At 38.6% G+C, this 20,562-nt stretch overlaps 4 protein-coding genes across 18 annotated transcripts; 1 reads left to right on the top strand and 3 right to left on the bottom strand.

The window, feature by feature from the left end:
- Nucleotides 1–344: 344 nt before the first annotated feature.
- LOC105167143 (uncharacterized) lies at nucleotides 345–5,732 on the top strand. 15 transcript variants are annotated; one of them, XR_016066480.1, is made up of 8 exons: nucleotides 346–498; nucleotides 891–2,704; nucleotides 3,264–3,465; nucleotides 3,560–3,756; nucleotides 3,836–4,280; nucleotides 4,952–4,994; nucleotides 5,358–5,395; nucleotides 5,510–5,732. XR_016066480.1 is itself a non-coding variant. In XM_011086736.3 (5 exons), the coding sequence occupies exons 2-5, from the start codon at nucleotides 904–906 to the stop codon at nucleotides 3,913–3,915; spliced, it is 2,226 nt and encodes a 741-aa protein (XP_011085038.1). In that variant the 5' UTR covers nucleotides 345–498; nucleotides 891–903; the 3' UTR covers nucleotides 3,916–5,670. The 15 variants fall into 15 exon arrangements, 4 of the variants coding, with proteins under 4 accessions (XP_011085038.1, XP_011085036.1, XP_011085037.1 ...); XR_016066478.1 differs by having other exon boundaries at nucleotides 4,903–4,994; nucleotides 5,358–5,732; XR_016066481.1 differs by lacking the exon at nucleotides 5,358–5,395 and having other exon boundaries at nucleotides 4,903–4,994.
- Nucleotides 5,733–6,562: 830 nt separating this feature from the next.
- LOC105167145 (Concanavalin A-like lectin protein kinase family protein) lies at nucleotides 6,563–9,033 on the bottom strand. The gene has a single exon (XM_011086737.3). It carries the CDS (start codon nucleotides 8,755–8,757, stop codon nucleotides 6,730–6,732), a length of 2,028 nt encoding a protein of 675 aa, XP_011085039.1. The 5' UTR covers nucleotides 8,758–9,033; the 3' UTR covers nucleotides 6,563–6,729.
- A 648-nt stretch (nucleotides 9,034–9,681) lies between these two features.
- On the bottom strand, nucleotides 9,682–12,439 carry LOC105167147 (ribulose bisphosphate carboxylase/oxygenase activase, chloroplastic-like). The gene is made up of 7 exons (XM_088882617.1): nucleotides 12,282–12,439; nucleotides 11,455–11,768; nucleotides 11,232–11,337; nucleotides 11,051–11,136; nucleotides 10,482–10,954; nucleotides 10,086–10,385; nucleotides 9,682–9,977 (listed from the first exon to the last, which is right to left on the bottom strand). The coding sequence occupies exons 1-6, from the start codon at nucleotides 12,324–12,326 to the stop codon at nucleotides 10,099–10,101; spliced, it is 1,311 nt and encodes a 436-aa protein (XP_088738743.1). The 5' UTR covers nucleotides 12,327–12,439; the 3' UTR covers nucleotides 9,682–9,977; nucleotides 10,086–10,098.
- A 746-nt stretch (nucleotides 12,440–13,185) lies between these two features.
- PUR4 (purine biosynthesis 4) lies at nucleotides 13,186–19,049 on the bottom strand. Its single transcript, XM_011086738.3, has 4 exons — nucleotides 18,848–19,049; nucleotides 18,519–18,582; nucleotides 14,229–18,423; nucleotides 13,186–13,479 (listed from the first exon to the last, which is right to left on the bottom strand). Exons 2-3 carry the CDS (start codon nucleotides 18,558–18,560, stop codon nucleotides 14,230–14,232), a joined length of 4,236 nt encoding a protein of 1,411 aa, XP_011085040.1. The 5' UTR covers nucleotides 18,561–18,582; nucleotides 18,848–19,049; the 3' UTR covers nucleotides 13,186–13,479; nucleotide 14,229.
- Nucleotides 19,050–20,562: the final 1,513 nt, after the last annotated feature.

Consider the following 20,562-nt stretch of genomic DNA (forward strand, 5'->3'; position numbering starts at 1 on the left):
GAGGGAAGGAATTAGGGACTGTATAGTCAGATTTTTAGGAAACTCTGTTCAAAAACATAAAAGGATACTTCATATTTATGCTCTCACATCCTTTATGTATAAATTATAACTAAGCAGTAATAAGTCGATTGTGAATAAATATTTATTTATTTGTTAATATACCATCAAATTTAATAAATTTTAATTATTAAGTCAAAATAAAAATAAAAAATATTAAATATAATTTTATGAATAATTACCCCATTTGCTTTTTTTAAGAAAAAAGACGGTGTAATATGACTAAAATAATTACTACTGTAGTCAAATGCAAAAACCATTTTACAGGATCGTGTGGCTCAATGACTGCTGCCCTGACCGGTCTATCCGGTTGTCCATCGACTCTTCACCATTCTATATATTCAAAGAGGGAAAAAAAACCCTAATCCCCCTAACTCGGTTCACTTCTCCAAATCTCGAATCGAATTACCAAGGTGGAGTTTTTCTGGTTATCGATTTCAAGTAAGTTCTCTGAACCCATTTTCCTCCTTTTGCTGCCTCATGTCCTCTTTCTTGATTTTACTCTAGTTGAGCTGTTATGAGCACATTTGCGTGTTTCATAATTGGATTCTTGTGTTTCCTTTCAAGATTGTCATGTACGAGGCGAATTTACATGAAATGTCAAGAAGCTTCTTTGAACCCCTTTTCCCTTCTTTTCTAATTCACATGTTGTTCCTTGTTTTGCTGTATTAAGGTCCATATGCAACACATTTGCATGTCTGGAAATGGGTTCCTTTTCTTTCATTTCCCCTCTTTCTCTTTGGTGTTTCTTTTGTCTTTTTTCTTTCTTGGGTTTTGGTGTTGGGGGAGAATTTAATGACTGCAAGGGCCTGATTTTCTCCTTCTGTTTGAAGGTAGTTTTAGGAAATGGCTTCTAATATGGAGCCAGTAGCAGTGACTTCACAGAAGCATGATCCTGCATGGAAGCATTGCCAAATGTTTAAAAATGGGGACAGGGTTCAGCTCAAGTGTATATACTGTGGAAAAATTTTCAAGGGTGGTGGGATTCACAGGATTAAAGAACACCTAGCTGGCCAGAAAGGGAATGCTGCCACTTGTTTAAGAGTTCAACCTGATGTACGGTTGCAAATGCTTGAGAGTCTGAATGGTGTTGCTGTCAAAAAGAGGAAAAAACAGAAACTTGCAGAGGAGATGTCAGGCTATGATAATACAAATACCAGTGGGGTTGAAGTAGTCAACAATCATTGTGGTTTGAATACAGAGATTGTTTTACTTCCTGTCCCTGAAATGATTGAACATGATGGGGATGTGTATGCAAACAGAGAAGATGGTACGAGCAGCAAAACAAGTGGTAGAAAGAAAAAAGGGAGGGTTAGGAAAGCCCCTGATTTTGTTACCTCTAATACTGCAGCTTTAGCTAGTTTTCCCGCTATGAATTCTAAGAAAGTTAGCAATACAGTTCATATGGCAGTAGGTCGCTTTTTCTTTGATGTAGGATTGCCTGTTGATGCTGTTAATTCTGCTTATTTTCAACCAATGATTGATGCAATCGCTTCTCAAGGCACCGGAGTTGTTGGCCCCTCGTACCATGATCTTAGGAGCTGGATTTTGAAGAATTTAGTTCATGAAGTCAGAAATGATGTTGATCAATGCACAGGAGCTTGGGGAAGGACTGGTTGCTCGATCTTGGTAGATGAGTGGAATTCAGGAAAGGGTAAAACGTTTGTCAACTTTTTGGTGTACTGTCCAGAAGGGACAATCTTTTTGAGGTCAACTGATATATCACATGCAATAGATTCTGCGGATGTCCTTTATGAATTGCTGAAGGAAACAGTGGATGAAGTTGGCTTGAGAAATGTTCTGCAAGTGATTACCAGCTGTGACGATCGGTATGTTATTGCTGGGAAAAGACTTACAGACACTTATCCAACTGTTTTCTGGACACCATGTGCTGGTCGCTGCATTGATTTGATGCTTCAGGACATTGGCGAACTTCCAACTGTGAAGATGATACTTGACCAGGCAAAATCAATCTCGAGATATACCTACTCGAATAGTGTTGTTTTAAACATGATGAGACGATACACATTTGGAGTGGATTTGGTCGATTTGGGAACTACTCGCTCGTCTACTGATTTTATGACATTGAAAAGGATGGTGAATATCAGACATAATCTGCAGTCAATGATTACTTCTGAGGAGTGGATGGAAAGCCCTTACTCAAAGAAATCGGAAGGTTTTGCAGTATTAGACACTATTAGCAGTCAGTCATTCTGGTCCACATGTGCCTTGGTAGCACGTTTAACGGATCCGCTCTTACGACTATTAAGGATAGTTAGTAGTGAAAAGAGGCCTGCCATGGGATTTGTTTATGCAGGATTGTATCGAGCCAAAGAGGCTATTAAGAAGGAACTTGTGAATAAGGAAGAATACTTAGTTTACTGGAACATCATAGATCGCAGGTGGGAACAACTTCAGCGCCACCCCCTTCATGCAGCAGGTTTCTATCTGAATCCGAAATTTTTCTACAGCCTTGAGGGAGACGCACATCTTCACATTCGGTCACTAGTATATGATTGCATAGAGAAGTTGGTTCCTGACCCTAAGATCCAAGATAAAATTATGAAGGAAACAGCCTCTTACCATGGTGGCGTAGGAGACTTTGGGCGAAAGATGGCTATCAGAGCTAGAGATACTTTGCTTCCCAGTGAGTCTACTTTCTGATGTGAAGTAATTTTTTCTCCCCGGTCCCATTAGCAAATTTAGCCAACCACCTCTATTTTGCATGATGATAACCTTTTTTAACCTGCATCCTGACCCCCTAAAATCCAACCCAAACCCAATTAAGGGAGAGGTCTCAATTTGTAAACTGAAGACGTGGAAGGTAGTCTTTTCCATCTGAACTAAAATGCTACTTAAAACATGCGCGGAGCTGAAAAAGAAGATGTGGTTATTATGGGACGTTTTAGAACCTACTGAAACGCATACTCTGTGGGGTTTATATAGGTCTCTGTTTTCATGTTTTACTGGTTTTCACTAATTGATGCGTGAGCTGAAAATCTTCAGAAATGGTTGTATTGTATTCTATAGCTAGACATACACAAGAGTGAGCTATGGTTATACTTATGTTGGCACAAAATTAAAACTTATCATAAGCTGTTCACCAGCTGGCATGTGGCACCATTTTGAACTTACTAATCCTGATCAATGCTTAATATGGTTTGCATGTATGAATCAACTTATTTTTCTACATTTTTTATGTATAGCTGAGTGGTGGCTAACATATGGTGGGGGATGCCCTAATTTGGCGCGCTTGGCTACCCGCATTCTCAGTCAAACTTGCTGCTTGATCCATCATAAACTAGATAAAGTTCCTCTTGAACACATGCATGAGAGGAAAAATTGCTTGGAGCATCAGAGGCTCAATGATCTTGTCTTTGTTCAATACAACATGTCCATGAAACAAATGTAAGTGGAAAATTAGTTCTTCTCTTTAACATCTTCTGAAGTTAAGAAAGGTTAAATCACCAAAATAAATTTGATCATCCTAATCAATTTTTAGGGTTTCAAGCAACAAACAACAAGAAGCTGTGGATCCCATTTCTTATGAGCACATTGACATTGTTGAAGACTGGGTTATCGAGAAAGAATTATGCTCAGATGGCTCCGGGAATACAGAGTGGATGGCTGTTGATCCACCTTTAGGTAACGTAATGCTCTTAGGTCCACAAATTGATGATATTGAAGCCCTGGGTGCAGGTAATTGCAGCTATGTCGAGAGGAATACGAATGAAATAATTTTACATATGGCTTCATTTAGATTATTTTCCATTTGCAGGTTTTGATGATCATGAAATTTTTGATGCGGTGAAAGATAGTGAAGAAGAAAATGGAGAAGAGAACATAGGCAACCACTAGATTCTTGCCAAACCGACTTCCTTTTTTCAGGCAGCGGAGGAACATGGATGGAGGCTAAGTTGAGGATGCATCATTAATTAAGTTTAGAGCCTAATAAAATGAATACATAGCTCACTTGGAACTGATTCACTCTGCGAATTTGAAGGAGTTGTACAAACTTCTTTCTCGCGCTGCAATCATGTGGGGCTAATAGCATAGTCTCTGAAGATATATTCAGTTTGCATCTGACTGTGGCATGACCGCTGCCAAGAGGGCGCTATGCTCTTAATTCTCTTGTATCATATACCTCAGGGCCATGACTTTGTGGTATGAAGGTCTGAGGCTGAAAATGATCAAAGTTGTACATCACTCGGTCAAATAAAATAGTAAGTGTATACACGGACCTGCTGACGAAATCAAGTTGAGTAAAATAGGTCCAAAAAGTTGACAATTTGGATGATTTTGATCATTCGAACTTCTTGACGTTTGAAATTCCTGAGCTCCTGGAAATATGTTAGCAGATGTCAATATTTGAGTACCATTTTCACAGCAAATGAAGCATACTTGATCTATGGTTGCTGGCTGTATACTCAGTTGCATGATTTGTCTCTTATTATCGTTTTTCTTATTTTTCCTTTTTTCTTTTAGTTTTTTTTGTTTGTTCTGCAATATAAGCATTCAAACATGTGTGAACTAGCTAATCTACTTTGCTTAACTTGCAATTCTGTTGACTGGAACTAAGCACTTGATTGGAAGAAACTTGTAAAACATGAACTGCACACCTGTGTTTTCTGTGAACACTTAAGATGTTATCCTTTTTTCTTTCCTTGTTTGTGGTTAAGATTAAGCTCAGATGAAATGAGACCCAAAGTATCTCTCGCTGTCAGGTATCTACAACTGTAAGAATAAATGAATGTGTTATCATTTTTTTTTATTTTTCTTGAAACACTACCTTGTTTCATATAAATGCTGGGATTTAGCGCCATCACCCTCAAAATCTAATTCTAGGTACTTTCTGACTCTCAAAGCTGAAGGGTGCGTCTTTCCTCTTTTTCAGTTGATGCTCTTCTCTTTCCCTGTGGTAGCTCTATGTTGCACAGGTATGTTCTCTCATACAGTCCCTCACTCGTTTCTTACTTTGCATGCATTCTTCTTTGCTTTTCCCTTTCTCCTCGTTCTGCAGAATTGATGTAGTTGAAATTCTAAGAGACTGAATATTAGTTTGTGTTCTTGGTCCCTTTATAAAATGTAATGTTTATAACTCCAATCCATAGAATAGAATCTTGTTTGATTAGTATAGTGGTACTTGATGCCTTAACATTGTGAAATCCCTTCCCTTGAGGACCTTATGCACTTTAGAAATAGATTTTGCTTAGATATAGTAAGAATTGGTAACGATCATCTACTATTAGGCGCTTGTCTACATTCTAGTATGTCTTATGATTTTGATAATAATCCAACAGGAGAGGTCCATATGTATGCCCATCGAAGTTCACTTTAGGTAATTCCAATACATTATTTATGAGGATATATGAGAATAGACATATTAGCTATATATTTGATGAACATATATCAATCATCTCATCTCCTTTATTATGCATCCATGGTGCGGCAGCGCGATGGAAGAACACTTCTCCGGAGACCATACAAGTGTGAGTTTTCTTTCTTGTTTCGGAGTTCATCTTATTTTTCAATTTTCTGACCTTGTATTCAGCTCACCAAATGTATCCTCTTCAAATTTGAAATGAATAGAGAAGTGAAATGTTGTTTTCTTCATTTTCCTATGTAATTGTTTCTATAACATTTTTCTGTAATTATAAGTGCTTCCATTTGAGAAAGTTTGAATTGAAGAAATAGTAGGCAAGACTCAAGAGAGAATGGTGGTCCCTCTTTGAAAACATAAAGCAAAGAATCTAAAATGTGTGTGCCTGTCTGATGCTTATGCCTGAAATACACGTACGTGATCCTGGTGCTACGTAGCCGACAGCCCAGCACCAGAAGTTCATCACTTGCGCATAATTCCTGATCAATCGGAAAGGATAAGAATTTGACAAGTAACTTGTACAATTTGACTTTGTCTCCAACTCCCAAAGAATTCAAAGTTAGTTAAAGTAATTTTATTTCTGATTGCAATACCAAAACACAGTTATTTAAGCAATGAATTTGACTAATTCCCAAAATTATGAAATTTGGCCTAAAATTACTCAAACGCACTAGTATTAACGTGACTAACCTGTTAGGCCTAAATGACTACTATAGGAAATACATGCAAATTAAATGAAATACTCTATTAAATTTTCATTTTACAAAACATTTAAAACAGTGATTCTTGTAATGGAATTTCAACATGAACAATGGCCCCATCACAACAGAAGTGTGAGAGGTTGGATCTTATTCTACAGTAATTCTTGTGTTGAAAAGATGAATAAAATGGCAAACAAGCCCATAATAAACCCATCTATTTCAAGGGGACTGTCTTTGAGACGGGGTGGGGTGGGCATGTTTATAAATCTTTAAATGCGTAGTAAGCTGCAGCATTTAGTGATTGTTTCTTTAGCTTGTCATCCCTCCGGTTTTGGTGCCCAAGTTTCTAGATTTAGGTGTTTGAAAGTGAATTTAATTCAATTGGTATATTGGAATCCGATTCTCAAAAGACGAAGAAGCAGAGTAAGGATGATAACATCATAATTTATATACAATATCAGCCAACTCTCATGCAAAACTATCTTTGAAGTTGGAAATCAATAATACTATACAGATTCACCTGAAAAGATACAAAAGATCAACAATGGAAGAAGTAGGAGCATTTCACTACTATTCCTTAATATGCAACTCCTACTCCACTCTACATGAGGAAGATAACGGTGAGCCAGCTTCAAGATCTACGTCCCCCTCTACCGACCACCATGTACTCCCCTTCTCATATGATGGATACGAGTGCACAGAGTCCTCAAAACCGGGGCTGCTACGCCTCCCATTGTCATCAACCTTCTTGCCATCAAATTCGCTGGGCGCTGCCAAAACTTGAGGCAGCGCCATTTCACCTTCCAAGTACCTCATCGCCTGCCTCATACTAGGCCTTTTGGCTTGGGCATTATTAGAGCACAACAATCCCAATTTAATCACTACTACAGCCTCTGTCTCATCATACTTCCCTTGTAACCTTGAATCAACAACCTCAAGAATCGACCCTTGTTTCCACTTATCCCACACCCAATCCACCAAGAACAATTCTTCAGGCATTGCTTTGGCCTCTATTGGCCTCCTCCCACAAACAACTTCCAGCAACAATACACCAAATGCATAAACATCTGAACTTGTGGTGGGCTTGCCGGTTTTCGTCAGCTCAGGGGCCAAATATCCCAGTGTGCCCACAACTTTCGTGGTGGTAGGATTTGCACCATGCTCGTATAACTTAGCGAACCCGAAATCTCCAAGCCTGCCATTCATTTCAGAATCCAGTAACACATTTCCTGCTTTGATATCCCTATGAATCACAGTTTGTTCCCATTCTTCATGTAAATAAACAAGTCCAGACGCCACACCTTTGATGATCTTGAACCTCTGTTCCCATGTTAGTATAATCTTTGATTCGCCAAAAATGTATTTATCTAAACTTCCATTAGGCATGAAGTCATAAACAAGCAAAAGATCACCACCCCGCCGACACCAGCCCTGTAACAGGACCAAATTTCTATGCCTTAGGCGGCCAATACTTGCAATCTCTGATACAAACGCTCTTAATCCGTGCTTAGATTCGTGGTTTATTTGCTTAACTGCGACTTGGTTGCTAGAACCAGGCAATGTCCCTTTGTAAACTCTGCCAAATCCACCAAAACCAAGAAGCTCTTTATCTCTAAAACCTCTGGTTGCTTTCTTGAGTTCTTTGTAGGAAAATCTATGGGGGCCTATATCAAGCTCCCAAGATTCAATCACATCCCTATTCTTAATCTTCTTGAGTATGTACAAGGATAACCCAATCGCAAGCACCATGAAAGCAGCAGCTGATAAGGATGTACCTAGAATTAAGGCCACTTGATTGTTCTTTGCACCAGGAATTGAAGGCAACAAAGATAGATCCAGGGACTTGGCTTGCCCGTACATCGTGAAACTCCATCCAGAAATAAAATGAGAACTTGCAAGTAAACCTGTTGAAGCAGAAAAGCCAACATACATATACTCCATAAAAATTGGGGTAAGATCCAGAGGATATGAAAGGATTGGAACACTGGGTTTTGATGAAGAAAGTGAAAGAGTTACATTCAATTCCTGCCTGGTCGAATCATAATCAATCCAGGCCTGAATCCTCATGCCGCTCTTGAGATTGATTCCTTCCTTACTGGCACTGACAGAAGCATTTGAGACTAGAGAGTTGATATCAATCCCTATATGGTTGTCATTGATGTCCCCAAATTCAAAGTCTTTAACTGTGTCAAACTCAACTGCAAAAACATGGTTGGAGATATTGCCAAGATTGCTTGGATTCATAAGGCCTAAATACTGATTGGGGAGAGCCCGACTCAGCTCTTTCGACTTTGAAACCGTGAAAGCAAATCCATGGCCACCCAATTTTTCATACTCAGGAACTATGGCAAAAACAAAAGCTGTTGAAAAGGAAAGAGCTTTCGCATCTGTGGAGTTCTTGAACTTGATAGGGCTTTCATAGAAGGCATGCCCAACAAGTCTTGGCGTGTCGTTGGTGAGTTTGAGTATACCATTGTGCTCAATTTCAGCAACGGCATTTAGACTTATTCTGCTGCCTGAACTCTTGAAACCGTGGAAAATGAACTCATCAGCCTCACAAAACTTTGGGCTTGAAAGCAAAAGAAGAAGAATCAAGAAAAGTAGGAGCCTTTTGGCCATTGCATAATCGATGGGGATCAAACTCTGCTTTCTCTGCAAGTATGAGGCGGTGATCTGAAGCAAATTCTTGGCATTTTTTGTTCTGATATATCGCTGTTGATCCTTTTTACAAGTGATTTTCCTGCTGGACGGAGAAGAAGGAAATAGAGAGAGAAATTTTAAAGAGGATGAAATGTGGGTGATGATTTTCACATGTGAATATGATAAAAGGTTAGATAGGGATGAAATTATGTGGAAAAAGAATAAAAAAACACAGAAGCAAACAGTAGAGTCTGATTTGATTAAACCAACCGACCGTATGTATATATATATATATGATACAGATTGACAGCGGAAATAGCATTGAAAGGAATATTTATTAATGGGCAGCCTCTAACTCAAAGTTGTCATAATATCAGTAGTCTCAAGTCAAAAATCAGCCTTCAGCCTATGTTTGGAAGCCTATTGATTGAAAAACAAAACACTTTTCATAAAATTAAATACTACAGAGACAGAGAATAATTGTTGGTCTCTTTGTAATTTTTATTTGTCTTTAATTGAACACGAAATACATAGAATTTTTTAAAAATTAAAGTTATGCAAAATAACTTCTTTTTTCAATCTTAAAATTTTGGAGGATATCATCCTATGAACTAATCATTTTATAGTGGAGTTGTGTTGATTTGACTGACAAATTGACGTAAGGATTTTACTTATTGCAAATCATTCTTTTCTTCAAATAAGAAAATATTTGTATTTTGATTGATAAATTTGAGAATAAGAAATTTAAATGCCTCATAGTAAATTATTTCAAAATTAACGACTAATTTCAATCTGAAATTATTTAAAATATTTATGTCAGATTTGAATTCTTTCATCAGAATACAATCTTAAAAGTTGTGATAAGGTCAAGTATAAATTAAAAAGTAAGCAAAGATTGAAAAATAGAGAAAGTGAACAACTGTTTGATATAACACAAAATTACAGGATAACATTAATCCACCAACAACAGATCAAGGTACCAAAATTATTCGGCACCCCTTATAAACTAAGTACTCAATTTTGGACCAACACACACATAGAGAGAATGAAATCAAAAAACGAAAACGTGCTTGGAATTTATTTGTATAAGCAGCTCCCATCGTCACTTCTTGCAGTGGGATCAAAGTTAGTCGCATTCGATCGGGTCAGTGCAACCTTCAGGCACAGGAACATTCACTTTCTGAGCTGAGCTGCCTTGCCTGCAATCAGTTCAAACACAAGATTAATCAAATCTCGTGTTTTTATCTACATTTTTTATATATATATATATGATCCAACATACGTAGGCCAAAAGTTGAGTTGCAAACCTCCTATCACGGCCTACTTAAAGAAAGTTCCACTCTCGATAGCGTCCTTGTTAGCGTCTCCGAGTGCAGCATCCTTCAAGTACTTGTCAGCCAATTGAACCCTCTTCACATTCTCCTGTTCCTGCACAAGCATGTTGCCGTACTCGAGCAGCTTTTGGAGGGTCATCTTGGGCTGCTCGAATGTTGGTGGCCCTTCCCTTGAGTTCACCAGCTTCCTGCCGATGTTGTCCACTCCCACGCCTCCAATCCACTTCCTCACTTCATCGTCGTACACTCTTGCCCTCAATGCACCGAAGAAATCTGCACCAAGAATGCAAGTATATGTCATGTATAGTTTATAGATTACTACTCCTTTGCAACGTCTGCATAATGAAAATTCTAGCCTAGCTAGCTTACCAATAGATTGGCCAGGGAAAGAGTCAACAAGTGTCACGATGGCCTCATCAGGCACGCTGTCAGTGCGGAAGATACCCTTGCAAACACCGATACGGTCCTCACGTGTGGGAGCCCAGTAGAACTTCTCCATACGACCATCACGGATGAGAGGAGCATACAAGGTTGAGAAGTCGTTACCAGTGACAATGATTGGGACACGGGGGTTATCCTCCTTGTTGTACATACCGGGGAGCTGCACATTGGTGGGGTTGTCAGCAATGTTCATGAGAGTGGCGTTAACCATCTGGTTGTTCACGGTGTACTGTGTGGTTCCACCAAGACGTCCAGCACCAGCATCAAGATCGTTGATGAAGAGGCAGCACATTTTGCCCTTCCTGATGATGTCTGCAGCCTCACGGTACCTTTGCCTGATCAACTTTGCGGGCTCTCCAGCGTTTCCACTTTCCAGTTCACCAGCACTCATCATGATTGGGCTGTCAATTTGTTTCGCATAAATTTACGGTATTAGATAGTCAGAATTAATACCACCAGCAAGATTTGAACATAATTCAGATATATATATTACTCACTTAATCCCCATCTTGGAGAAGACAAGCTCACATTGGAATGATTTACCCTGTCCTTTGCCTCCCCAGATACCCAAGATCAAAGGAACCTGTATATAGCGAAACGACAGTACTCCCTCTATTAATTATATCGCATACTAAACAAACTTGGCATTGATCCAAGAAGGAAGTAATTGAAAGGAACCTTGATGTTAGGCAAGGTCATGAAGTTCTTGGAGATGTGGACGACGAGCTTGTCCATGAATGCAGGGGCGATGTAGAGTCCACCCATTGTGTTGTCAAACTGGTATCTGTTGATTAGCAACACCATCATCTTAGTCATGCTAAAGAAAAAAGATGTATATAGTACTTGGGAATGATCATATTTCTCGATTAATCATGAAGGAGGTGAAGAGAAGGAGGTTTACTGGCGGAGGCCCTGGCTGATGTACTCATAGGAGCTGAGGACGGCGTCGTGGGTTCCCATACCGGTGGGGGCTTGGAAGAGAGAGTCGACCAGCCCCTTACCTCTGGCGATGTCCTGTTGGTCATCTGAGATGTCCTCAACAAGACCCTTCCATCTGTCTTGGTCGGTCTGTTTTTTCTCATTGACCTCGGCCACCACCTTGAAGTTGCCGGAAGAAACCTTGGGAACGTACGACGAGTTCACCTTCTTCAAGCTCATGCCCAGGAAGGATGAGCTTGGGACTGCAGCTCCACCAACAGATCCATTCAAGTTCACCTACAATACATATTGTCAGCACAATAAGAAAAGTGCTCAATCACACTACTCCCACTTGGTAGTTGTAAAAAGAGCTAATTCCACATATATTTGATCAATGGAATTCTTTCAAATATCTTAATACCGTATTGTAAAATGATTGCATAATATTTTCAAGAAAGATTGAAAAATAAACTCTTTTAAGAAAATAAAAAAATCCTAACTTATTTTCACAATTTTAATGAACTCTTTGATCTTAATTACAAAATTATCAATAATAAGAATTTAAGTGCTACATTATTTTGTATATCCAAAAACTCTAAAAACTTATCACTGACATTCTTGATGGAATTCTTTCCCTCGTGCTTACTTCAAAATGTTGTGAGCCATGAACGTGCTAATAATAACAATGCACACCACGAAGAACTATTCGGACTAGAAAGTATCATTCTAATGTTCGAAATGAAAATGCCTAGCAAATTGTTGCTACAAATTAACATGCATGACAAGTACGCATAACACGTATGGAAGTACCGGGGCACGGTTGACAGCTCCGACAGTGGAGACGGCTGTTGCCATTGTTGTCAGAAACTCCAACGGTTGTGACTTAGTGGTAAGTGTATGTTGAGGAGGTGGAGCTGCTGCTGCTGCTGCTATGAGGGGAGAGGGGTTGGTGCAACAGGGTGAGTTATATAGTAGGAGTTTGAAGAGTGTACACAAATTGGAATTGTGAGGATTGGGTATTAGAAGTGGCATAGGCCACACAATGAAGATTGGACACTTGCCACGTGGCGAAAGGAGATTGCATCTGGAGTAGAGAACCCATCATAATTCACACAAGGGTTCTTGAGGTTAGAATTTTAGCTCCAATCTGCTCCACCTAAAATACTGGTCTGTTTTATTATTGGTTCAAATAGACAACATTTTATATGCTGACGTCCTCCTACTCAGACTTTTGATGATTAAAGAGGGGAGCAGAAACGAAAAGAAAGATAGTATTAGTGATATATTTTGATATTTTTATATATTAAAAGATAATAATCTTGATCTTATTATAATATAATTATGAATGAGTGTTCAAAATTATTGATAAAGAAAAATAGGTACAATTATATTTGGGTGATAATTCTGAAATTTGGAAATTTATCCGAGTATAATTTTGTGGAGCAGAATGATGAAAAGTAATAGCTTTGTCCTTTTTTTTTTTCTTTATCTGATTTATGTGTGGTGGGTTTCTGCTGAATTATTAGAATTTTGTTTTCAAGGAATTGACGACATCTTTATTATGCTTGCGCTGAAAACGACTCTGCCTCTGGTGAATTTATCTTTTATGTGTATGTTATTAATTTTTCAAAATTTTCTTTTTGTGGAATTGTGTGAATGACAGAGACATTTTTGTGATGGAAACATTGGCATTAGCCACTCAAAAATTTCATCATTTCTTTTGGAAGGAAACTACTACTTTCATTAAGACAACAAATCAACACCACAATAATTGATGGAAGATAAAAATGTTCTCTCAAGAGTTTATTACATGCTACACTCTCCGGAAATGCCCTAGTCGGCTCTTATGGCTTTGCCTCAAACCTCGTTAGCTAATGCTTCGAAAATACTCATACCAGTACACATTTTTCACTGAATCAACTTCAATCTTGTCTCACCACATTATTACTCTTATCCCTATAAAAAGTAGTCCCCTTTAAGTTGTTGGGATGTGTCACGCCTTCAATTCCTGCAAAAGAAATTACCTTAGCGACTAAACACAGTTCAATTATACACTTTACTGGAAAAAGAAAAAGGGTCAAAAATAACATCAGACTAAAAATGAGTTCAAATGCCAATCGTCTGATTCCATATTCCCCAGAGTTACTTCATTTTCCACACATGTATAGCAGAATAGCACAACCAAGAGGTTATTCACATTTTAGCTTTTTCTAATTGCTTCTTTCTCTGAGTAAACACACATAGCTTGTGTACATTTACAACACACTCACATCTCTCCCACAACGAAAAGAAAACACAAGGAAGAGCACAAACTCCAATGAGACAAGTGTACTTGATTAAATCAAACAATAATACTTTTGAATGTTGCTGAATTTACACACAAACGTGAATTTTTTAGGCCCAACAGATGAATAAATTGATTGTCAAACCTAACAGAGTTTGGAAATTTACAAGCAATAGCAGATTGACTCTGATAGCACAAGTTCAAGTAATATTTAAAAGACTAGAATTCTTCAATATCAGAAATCAGGAACCTGACAGTTCCACTAATCTGGGAAATACTTTTATGATGTCGATTAGCAAAACATTAGCACAAGTAGTTACTCAACCATAAAAAAATAAGCTATTACCCCTCATGGTTCAAGGTGGTGATTGATGTAAGAGCTTCAGGAAGGATACGGTTCTCAACTCCCAAAATTTGAGAACGCAAAAGTTTCCCATGAAAACTGTGATTTTAAAAAGGGTTTACAAACTAACCTCATGAACACCACTCCCTAGCATTTTGGAACATTCGTAACCAGGGGCTTGGGCCTTTCTTCTCGACATTCCAGTTCTTGGGATACCAAGGGTACTGCCACATCAAGAAGCATCTCTCTGGATGAGGCATCATTGCAAGATGCCTCCCATCTGGAGAGCATATGGCTGCAACACCCAATGGAGAACCATTAAGATTGAAAGGATAGACTTCTGTAGGATTTCCATTATCGTCACAATATTTCACGGGCGCCAAATCTGACTTCAGAATAGTATTCAAAACATGATCATCAGGAAAATATGCTCTTCCCTCGCCATGTGCAGCCCACACACCCAACGTACTACCCTCCATTCCTTTGAACATTAGAGCTGGTGACTTTTCTATTTTCACACTTGTGAAGCGACACTCAAATCGTCCAGATTCATTATGTATGAACCTTGGCTGTGATGGATCCCCGTTGTCCCCGAGCACACCTCCAACATTAGGGCCCGGAACCCACCCCAAAAGAGCCATAAGCTGGCAGCCATTGCAAACCCCTAAACTGAAAGTGTCTGGCCGCTCATAAAATTCTTGAAATTGTTTTAGGAGAGGCTTATTGAACCTTATTGAAGCTGCCCAGCCTTTTGCAGAGTCGAGCACATCTGCATAGCTGAATCCTCCAACAAAAGCAATACCCCGGAACTCATGCAACGAGATTGCTCCATTAAGAAGGTCGGACATAGTGATATCCCAAGGTTCAAAACCTGCAGCATAGAATGCACCAGACATTTCTCTGTCACCGTTGCTGCCTTCCTCGCGAATGATTGCAACCTTTGGTTTCGAAGTTGCAGTCATATATTTCTCGTCCGTATATGTTGGAGTGAAAGATAGCACCCAAGAAGGCTCGTGGCGATTTCTTAGACCTTTTCTCTCTAGTTCCACACAAGACGCTAGCCTTTGGAATTTTTCCAGCTGGAAGCTGGTTTCTTCCCACAGATCCCTGAGAACAGATGTTTCCTCGGTCAAGTGAGTGATACCATCAATCTTCAGTTCAACACCAGGTGAGGCAGTAACTTCACCGATGACCTCAGTAGATACTCCAACATTCAAAAGCTTTTCCTTCACCAGATCTAGATTCTTCTTTCTTACCTCAAGGATAAGTCCCAATTCCTCAGCAAAGAGTGTCTGGAAAACACTAAAACCCGAGGGTGATGTTATATTCAAGTTGATGCCACAGTTCCCTGCAAATGCCATCTCAAGCACACTTACTAGCAAGCCTCCATCGCTGATATCATGGCCAGCTGAAATCAGCTCTTCCTCAATCAGATTTTGGACTGCATTAAAAACTCTTTTAAGGTAAGAGACGTCATCAAGATCAGGGCACTCGTCCCCAACTTGATCAAATACCTGAGCAAGAGCAGATCCACCAAGGCGTCGCTTCCCTTTGGCCAAATCAATGTGAAGGAGAAGACCATCATCACCAAGTTTTAAATCTGGGGTCACAGTTTTAGTTATATCAGGACAAGTGACATAGGTACTGATTACTAGATTTCCCGGAGCCTTGACAACTTCTCCAGATGCATGGGCGGCCATGGAAAGACTATCCTTTCCCCCATCAATAGCAATACCGAGTTCAATCATAGCTTCTGAAAGAGCTATTGCAGCATCATACATGGCCGCTCCTTCACCATCCAGTTTCGCAGCATACATCCAATTGCCACTGGCCTTGACATCAGAAAGAGAAGTGATCCTAGCCCACACAAGATTAGTCAGTGCTTCTCCTACAGCTAGCCTTGCCATAGCTTTTGGATCCAAAAGTCCTTTTATCGGCTGCTCCCCAATTGAGCATGCACCTCCTGTAATATCAGTATAACTTTGAGCAATAACAGCAACATCAGAAAGTGTAATTTGCAGAGGACCCACAGTTTGCTGCTGTGCCACAAGACCTGTTACACACCTATCAACTTTGGTAGTCAAAAATCGTTTAGAAGCAACAGAAGGAAGTCTCAATACCCTTTTCAGGGAATCCATGACAGTTATCCCAGGAGCAATATCAAGTGGTTCCCTGGCATTAATTATTCGCTGGAATTCAAAAGTTTTCTGAGGCATGTCTCCAAGCACCTTCTCGAGCTCAAGATCAACGGCAGGTGGTGGTGGAGGCAGTCCATTTGAATTGCATCTTTCAATAGCTAAACTATCCACAAGAACAATTCGCCCTTCACCACTAATTTTACCAATAACAGCCATGGAGACTCTCTCTCTTTCACATATAGACTGCAAAACCTCACGGCTTTCAGGCTTCACCAAAATAGCATCTTGCTCTTGGTATTCTGCTCCCCATATTTCCAAAATTGACATTGTGTAATCACCAACTACAACTGCCCTGATATCAATAGTAGCACCTTTTGGATATATTATTTCCTTGACAACATTACAGTTCCCACCAGCACCCTGATCGTGAATACTAATGATGGGATTTTTCTCCCCCATTTCAACACAAGCACGGACAACTCGATACAACTTTTGTGCCATCTCTGCATCTCCACGTTGTACAGCATTGAAATCCAGCTCAGCATCATTTTGGCCACTAACCATGCTGGACGCAGCACCACCCCCCATTCCAATGCGATATGCTGGACCTCCAATCTTTACAACTAGCATCCCAATTTCAGGCTCTCCCTTCACTATGTGGTTGTGATCAATTTGGCCAATACCGCCACTAAACATGATTGGCTTCAACCATTCTCTCCTTTCACCACTTGGAAGCCTCATCCCGAAAGTCCTTGTGTAACCCTGAATTAATGGCTCCCCAAATTTGTTGCCATAATCTGATGCACCATTGCTAGCATCAATAAGAATCTGAAGGGGAGAAGCCAAGTTTGCAGGATATGTGAAAGTCGAATCCTCCCATGGAGCATATGAACCTTCAACATTCAGATTTCCTACACAGTACCCAGCTGTTGATGCTACAACAAATGAGCCCCTACCAGTTGCATGTGTATCTCTAATCCTGCCCCCAGCACCTGTCTCAGCCCCAGGGTATGGGGCAACAGCACATGGAAAGTTGTGGGTCTCAGCAGTAAACAGGATATCGAGGTCACGAGCACTCATGTCTAATGGGCATGTTAAACCTGGCTGGATTGGTCGCAATTGATTCACAAGAAACCCCTTGATCGCACTGGAGTTATCCTTGAAGCCAATAACCGAATTATTTGGGTTTGCTTGCAAAGTGCTTTTAACAATTTGCATGAGAGTCCTATTTACTGGCTGACCATCAATGACAATCTTACCAGTAAAAAACCAATGCCGACTATGTTCACTGTTAGACTGGGCAATATCAAATAATTCAACATTTGTTGGATTGCGCTGGATATCATCCACGAAAAGCTTTGTGTAATACTTCAAATCTTGCTCATCAAAGGCCAAACCCATTTCCTCATTTATTTCCTCCAACGCCTTTCGACCCTTCTCCATGACTGGTATATAACGGACTTCCTCAGGGACTACATTCGTTTCAAAAGATGTGAGCTTCTGATTATAAATACACTCAGTCATCCTATCATGCACCAATGCAGCAAACTCAGCAATTTGACTGTCAGATAATGATGCACTTCCAGGGACGACGTACAACATGTACCTTCTCGATCGCTCCAATCTATTTATTTCAGTCAAACCACAGGATCTGCAAATTGAGACAGCATTGGCAGACCATGCAGTGCTAAAAGACAATCGGGGGCCAACTTCTACTATAACAGCTTTTGAGTACTCTTTTACCTCTTCAGTGAGAAAACTTACAGTCCCCAGATTATCAGGCTCATAGGTCTCCCCTAAAAGCCACCTAAGTACTGAAAGCTTCTCACTGGGAATATCTCCATCGACCCCAATATTGAAACACTGCTCAGTCTTTAAACCAATTATTTGGTTTGAGACTTTGGTCTGTACGAGTTTCAGAAGCTCGGCTGTTGCACTTTCCTGAATCAATGGAATGCGATAAAAATGGACAACTTTTTCAGCAACCCTCCCTACCAACTTCGACTCCTGGCTTACTGGACTGCCTATATCTCTCGACACCACTGCTCTGACCTTGACTGGCCTTAATCCAATTTCTCCACGAGAAATTCTCACTGATGGACTTTTTCTTGGCAACGTACCCCAGAGCAACCGGTTTGTCTGCCTTAAAGAACGTCTAGGCAAAACTAGTTTCTGCCTATAGGCACCCTGTAGAGACAATTAAGTAAATTTATAGACCATCTTCACAAAATATGTAAAAGTGAGGCTAAAAATGTACGAAATAAGACAGTAAATGAACATACTTGCAAGAACTCTGCTGCTGTAATTTCGCAAGCAGCAGCCATAGCTATGGGTATCGCTCTCTATCTGCAACCAAAAAAAAAATGTCAACTTATATTTCTGAAAAAAAAAACTCAATAATCATAGAGAAAAGGAAAATAATTCAACAAGCAGAAAGTAAAAAGTTTTGATTGATTAAAAATAGACAAAACTACACATTCACAGCTCAAAAGCTCAAGAAATCCATTACTATATAAAAGCAAACCTAATATATGTATTTGTTCTCAACCGATCAATACAAGCGGCAAATTTTATTATAAAGAATGAGTTTTTAGACATGAGCTTCACTTACTCAGGCAAGATTCCTGGTGGGCTGGGTGCAAATTGGGCGAAAAGGACTTCAGCCTGGATAACGGTGGTGTAAGGATTCCCGCCGCACGAGTTGGCGACGTTGGCGTAGGGACTCACTCTGGCAGCCCTAAACAAAAAGAGCATGCGGCGCTTAGACAACAGAGGAGGACTTAGCAACCAGGTTTCAGTTTAACAATTCACACTTCACTTTTATTTGCTCCCTATAATCTATATCCATTCTTACCGTACTATTTTTTTAAAATAAAAAATATTTTTTATAATAAAATAATTCATTTATTCGAATTTTTAAAATTTATATTAATTAATGAAATTTTCTCTTTTTTTTTTCTTGTGTCAATATAATATACTAATTATTTTTATTTATAACATATTTTACAGTATATATACCTAAAAATGATGTGTCAGAACAATTAATTACTAATAAAATTTTTATTCTCATCTTACTTTTCCATTCTTAATGAATTGCTTTTAGTGTCTCAGATTTCTTTCCTTTTTCCTTTTTCATTTTTTCTTTTATTCACACATCTAACATAAAAGATAGATTATTTATTGATTATGGTTCGAAATTGGCGCTCCAATTCCATAAGGTATTTGGAATGTGAGAAAACAAACAAATGTGAGATTTATTAAGAGGTTATTAGTTAAAATCGTTCATAGTGAGGTGCAATATTACAGATAAAAAATAATAAATATTCTCTAAAAGATAATTTAAAAGTATTTATAGGATCAAATATATATATATATAGGGATTCATGTGTTATGATTTTAGTATTACAAAAATTAAGTGGTTGGATGATTATAATTTGGGAAGAGCAGGGCAAATCAAGTGTGACTCAATCCTAATAAAAGGCGTGTGGATCTCAATTCTATCTAAGCATTTGGAGGCACTTTTGTCCTTTAAATACCCTTTTTGTTAATTACACAATCCTCCCCGTAATCAAGTTGGGCCTAAAATTTTATTTTTTCTTTATTCTCACTTCTCACTTTTCACCTTATATATATCCTTCTTCTTTCTTTTCTCTTGTTTAATTAAGATTTTTATAGTTTATTATTATTTTTTTTAAGTTATTCCTCCACTTGCTTTTATTAATTCAATAAATCTTTCAAAACAGTTAAAGAAGGTCTTAATTTTATATAAAAAATAATAATTAAAAGTTGTTATAATATTATTTTTAAAATTTCAAACACATATAAGTACATTCTCAAATTGGATAAGAAACTATTGTAATTAGTTGCCTTGGAAGAATCTTAATTAACAATGACTAGTTTCTACCTAAATCCAGGGAATTAATTAAGTTCTTGATTCATTTTTATTTAAAAAGATTAATAATTAGAGAGGTCTGCATAAATCCCATATCAACAAACACATGCATATAATATATGCTGCAGCTACATATGTATTATAGTTTTGAGTAGCTACAAGAAAAAATAAAATATATATATATATATATTATTTAGTTTCAAATTTATCATTAATAATGTATATATGTCGACATCAATGGACAATAACTCTTTAGTTTTGTTATAAAAACAACAATTTCAACAAATTGGTAATATATGTATATATATATATATATAGAGAGAGAGAGAGAGAGAGAGAGAGAGAATTGTGTCTAACTTTTGACTTTCATAAAAATACATTGCAAATCAATTGTTATGTTATAATAATATTGGCGACGCATGTTAATTTTTCTC

Source organism: Sesamum indicum, linkage group LG7, assembly GCF_026168435.1.
Source record: "Sesamum indicum cultivar Baizhima isolate 11 linkage group LG7, ASM2616843v1, whole genome shotgun sequence".
Lineage (NCBI taxonomy): Eukaryota > Viridiplantae > Streptophyta > Magnoliopsida > Lamiales > Pedaliaceae > Sesamum > Sesamum indicum.